General features: G+C 36.3%; 2 protein-coding genes across 3 annotated transcripts in view; one reads left to right on the top strand and one right to left on the bottom strand.

Annotated features, from left to right (window-relative positions):
- LOC122350422 (GRAM domain-containing protein 2B) overlaps nt 1-2,462 on the bottom strand; it is a 10,647-nt gene extending 8,185 nt beyond the window's left edge. Inside the window, exon 1 of the mRNA XM_043246868.1 lies at nt 1,695-2,462. Within this exon, the coding sequence (XP_043102803.1) occupies nt 1,695-1,789 (95 nt within the window). The 5' untranslated portion in view covers nt 1,790-2,462. The remainder of the gene's footprint in view (nt 1-1,694) is intronic.
- An 887-nt stretch (nt 2,463-3,349) lies between these two features.
- The window catches only part of nudt12 (nudix (nucleoside diphosphate linked moiety X)-type motif 12), a 6,129-nt gene continuing 4,478 nt past the window's right edge, over nt 3,350-5,000 (top strand). The window contains exons 1-2 of one of the 2 annotated variants that reach the window (XM_043247912.1): nt 3,350-3,675; nt 4,621-4,821. In XM_043247912.1, coding sequence (XP_043103847.1) covers nt 4,631-4,821 — 191 coding nt within the window. In that variant the 5' untranslated portion in view covers nt 3,350-3,675; nt 4,621-4,630. Of the gene's footprint in view, nt 3,720-4,620; nt 4,822-5,000 lie in introns of both variants that reach the window. The other variant, XM_043247913.1, reaches the window with a different exon arrangement.

Below are 5,000 nucleotides of genomic sequence, written 5' to 3'. Positions count from 1 at the left end.
AGTGGAGTCTGATGTTTAAACAAAAACAAGAGTGTTTTTTTACTGATTCATTGCAAGAAATCAATTTAGGTCATTTGATCACCAGTCAGACTCCAACGTTCACACCAAGATTCATTACAGTGAATTATTTAAAGAGTCGTTTGATGATTCACAGTAATGAATGAGACTCGTGTGAAGAACAGAGCTGACTCGTGATCAAATGAATCTATAACTGATTCTTTGTGATGAATCAATCAAAAAGACTCAGTAGAGTCTGACTCGTGATCAAATGAATCTATAACTGATTCTTTGTGATGAATCAATCAAAAAGACTCAGTAGAGTCTGACTCGTGATCAACTGAATCTATAACTGATTCCTTGTGATGAATCAATCAAAAAGACTCAGTAGAGTCTGACTCGTGATCAAATGAATCTATAACTGATTCTTTGTGATGAATCAATCAAAAAGACTCAGTAGAGTCTGACTCGTGATCAACTGAATCTATAACTGATTCCTTGTGATGAATCAATCAAAAAGACTCAGTAGAGTCTGACTCGTGATCAAATGAATCTATAACTGATTCTTTGTGATGAATCAATCAAAAAGACTCAGTAGAGTCTGACTCGTGATCAACTGAATCTATAACTGATTCCTTGTGATGAATCAATCAAAAAGACTCAGTAGAGTCTGACTCGTGATCAAATGAATCTATAATCCATTCCTTGTAATGAATCAGAGAAAAAGTTTGAACAGTGGAGTCTGATGTTTGAACCAAACGAGAATGTTTTTTACTGATTCGTTACAAGGAATCAATTTAGGTCATTTGATCAAACTCCAACGTTCACAACAAGATTCATTACAGTGAATTATTTAAAGAGTCGTTTGATGATTCACAGTAATGAATGAGACTCGGTGTGAAGAACAGAGCTGACTCGTGATCAACTGAATCTATAACTGATTCTTTGTGATGAATCAATCAAAAAGACTCAGTAGAGTCTGACTCGTGATCAACTGAATCTATAACTGATTCCTTGTGATGAATCAATCAAAAAGACTCAGTAGAGTCTGACTCGTGATCAAATGAATCTATAACTGATTCCTTGTGATGAATCAATCAAAAAGACTCAGTAGAGTCTGACTCGTGATCAACTGAATCTATAACTGATTCCTTGTGATGAATCAATCAAAAAGACTCAGTAGAGTCTGACTCGTGATCAAATGAATCTATAACTGATTGCTTGTGATGAATCAATCAAAAAGAATCACAAGCAGACTCAAACTCAAATCTGAATCAGTCTAAAAATAAACAAAGCGATGCCATTAAAGAGTTATTTCTGCTTCTTCAAAGAACCTTTCAGTGATTAGTCCATTTTTAATATCATAAAGAATATTTTTTCATGTAAAAAGTACCATTTATGTTAAAGCTTCTTCAAACCCTCAGTATATATATGTATGTATATATATATATATTTTTCCGTGTGGTTTGACGATGTGTGTAGGATCTGAATCATGAACGTGTGTGTGATCCCCATCATGTTTAGCGTTTACCAAAACAAGACAAAGTCCTCCTGCTCACATAAAGTCAACAAACCACCAGCTCTGCTCCGGCGGGATATTACACAATATCTGGGAACATGGATATTAAGAAAGGACCCGGACGCGCAGCACACAGAACGACGCATGTGTGAGAAAATGAAGACGAGTGAGATCTCACCGCAGAGACTCGTCGGCCTGCTGACGCGGAGGAACGGAGCACATCGGTCTGCTCCCGCTCTGAAGAGAGTCCTCAGAAAGCAGGAGTTTCTCCATCGGGACGACCCTGATCGTCTGCTTCTGACCCGAGATCAGCTCCGAGTTAATCAGTGATGGGAGCGCTGTGCTGACCGACGCAGGACTTCAGCCAAACAAACCACACTGTGCTCCAGAGAGGATCAAAAACATCTCCACGGATCAATGAACAGTCAATAATGATAGAAAAAAACCTCTTTCCATTGATGTCTGATCGGACCGTATCTGTGTCTGAGATACAACTGTTAGAAAACCTGGAATCTGAGGGAGACGAAACAATCTAAATATTGAGAAATCACCTTTAAAGTTGTTCAAATGAAGTTCTCAGTGATGAATATTACTGATCAGAGATGAAGTTTGTGGCAAATGTACAAAACATCTTCATGGAACATGATCTTTACTCAGTATCCTAATGATTTCTGCCGTAGTGATGTATAATTGTGAGCCGTACATGACGCCTAATAACAGCAAACGTTTGGACAAAGATATTCTTTAGGAATATTTCCGTATTTCAGATCAATAGTGAAGTGATGAAAATCTGGAAATGACAGGCACGTCCACTTCGGTTCTCACGTGAGAAGAAAACAGTTTTTTGTTATGCAAAAAAGAATCTATCTATCTATCTATCTATCTATCTATCTATCTATCTATCTATCTATCTATCTATCTATCTATCTATCCATCCATCATTCTAACCATTGCTCTATCCATCCATCTATCTTCTGTCTGTCTATCTATCTCTCTATCTATCTATCTATCCAGCCATCCATCCATCCATCTATCATTCTAACCATTGCTCTATCCATCCATCCATCCATCCATCCATCTATCATTCTAACCATTGCTCTATCTATCCATCCATCCATCCATCCATCCATCCATCCATCTATCTATCCAGCCATCCATCCATCCATCTATCATTGCTAACCATTGCCATCCATCCATCCATCCATCCATCTATCATTCTAACCATCTATCCATCCATCCATCCATCCATCCATCCATCATTCTCCATCTCATCCATCCATCCATCCATCCATCCATCTATCTATCCTTCCATCCATCCATCCATCCATCCATCCATCCATCCATCCATCCATCTATCATTCTAACCATTGCTCTATCCATCCATCCATCCATCCATCCATCCATCCATCCATCTATCATTCTAACCATTGCTCTCCATCCATCCATCCATCCATCTATCATCTATCCATCCATCCATCCATCCATCCATCCATCTATCATTCTAACCATTGCTCTATCCATCCATCCATCCATCCATCCATCCATCCATCCATCCATCTATCATTCTAACCATTGCTCTATCCATCCATCTATCCATCCATCCATCTATCTATCCATCCATCCATCATTCTAACCATTGCTCTATCTATCCATCCATCCATCCATCCATCCATCCATACATCCATCTATCATTCTAACCATTGCTCTATCTGTCTGTCTATCTATCTATCTATCTATCTATCTATCTATCTATCTATCTATCTATCTATCTATCTATCTATCTATCTATCATTCTAACCATTGCTCTATCTATCTATCTATCATCCATCCATCTAACCATCCATCTATCGTTCTAACCATTGCTCTATCCATCCATCCATCCATCCATCCATCATTCTATCTATCTACCATCCATCCATCTATCATTCTAACCATTGCTCTATCTGTCTATCTATCCATCCATCCATCCATCCATCTATAAATAACGTTTGAAACTATGAACTATATGAATGTCCTTCTGAGTTCTGTTGTAATTAGAGCTTCTCTCCGCGAGGTGTCGCGCTTGAAACACGCGCGTGAGTGCGTCATTGCGTCATCAAGGCGCGACACACAGAGCTGAACTTCAACCTAACCCATGAAACCCGTACAGAGTTCTTCTGGTGAGAAGCTGTATTTATCTGCCCGCTTTAATAAGACATAAAACGTAAATACTACTGTCATGTTCGTTTACTGTATAGGAACGCGTGAGATAAAATACAGAACATTAATATATACAACCTTTGTCGAATTTATTCTGAAATTAATGTTTATTTTACAGTGCAGTTAAAAATTATTACACGTTAAAATGATAGAATGTTTATGTGGAATTACTTTAAAGTGTGTGTGTTGTGATTCCTCGTGATCACACGTGATTTACAGATTATTATTAATAAATAACAATAATTAGAAAAAAATAAGTATAATATGAGACATATAAAATCATGGAAATATATTAATAATATTATTATAATAGTAGTAGTAATAATAATTAAAAATATAATAAGTAAAAATATTTTTGTTTGCATAATATATGTGTACGTGCTATATAAATATATATATATATATATATATATATATATATATATATATATATATAAAATGCATGTAAATATTTTCAAAATATATATATATGTCTTTTTACAGAATATAAAGTTCTAAATAATATAAACACAGTACATATACATATATTATAGAAACAAAAACTTTTTTGGATGTGATTAATCATTTCCCAGCACTAATAGTAATACAACTATTTACTTTTAATTGTATAATTAATATAATTACATATTTTAATTAATATTGCATCAAATAATTAATATTTGTAAAATATCAATTATAATATTTTATATTTTATTAATATAATATTTTATAATATATATTTTATAATTTTATTTTATTAATAGTTATTAAGTAAATGAAAGTTTTTGCTTCTTTGGATGAATCTGTGTATATTCCTCATCCGTAAGTCATGTAAATGAGTTCAGATAATGGAGTGATAAGTGTAATAGTTTAATATTAATAACTGGCCGAGTGTTATTTGAGGTGTTTCGATGCGTGTTCCTCAGCTGCGAGGCGATGAGCGTCCGGTCCGAGCTCCTGGAGCGTTTCCTGGACGCGGCGTCTCGAGGAGACGGTCAGACGCTGTCTCTCATGCTGTCTCAGTCCAGAGAGCTGCTGGACGGCCGAGGAGAACGGGGCTGGAGCGCTCTGATGCTGACCGCCAGGAACGGTCACTACGACGCCGCCCGAGTCCTGCTGACCAGCGGGTGAGACACAGATGTGTTGAAGGGTGACACAAATACAGTAGTATTGTTTCGCTTCACAGCATTATTTTCCCGCATTCTAAATATTAATAAATAAAAACGAGGTCTGAATGTAAGATCGGTGCATTTGAGATGCATATAAGAAACTTCTGGTTTGGAATTATGCCGTTTTAACAGGAACA

This window comes from Puntigrus tetrazona, chromosome 8, assembly GCF_018831695.1.
Source record: "Puntigrus tetrazona isolate hp1 chromosome 8, ASM1883169v1, whole genome shotgun sequence".
Lineage (NCBI taxonomy): Eukaryota > Metazoa > Chordata > Actinopteri > Cypriniformes > Cyprinidae > Puntigrus > Puntigrus tetrazona.
This window is presented reverse-complemented; position numbering and strand designations above follow the sequence as displayed.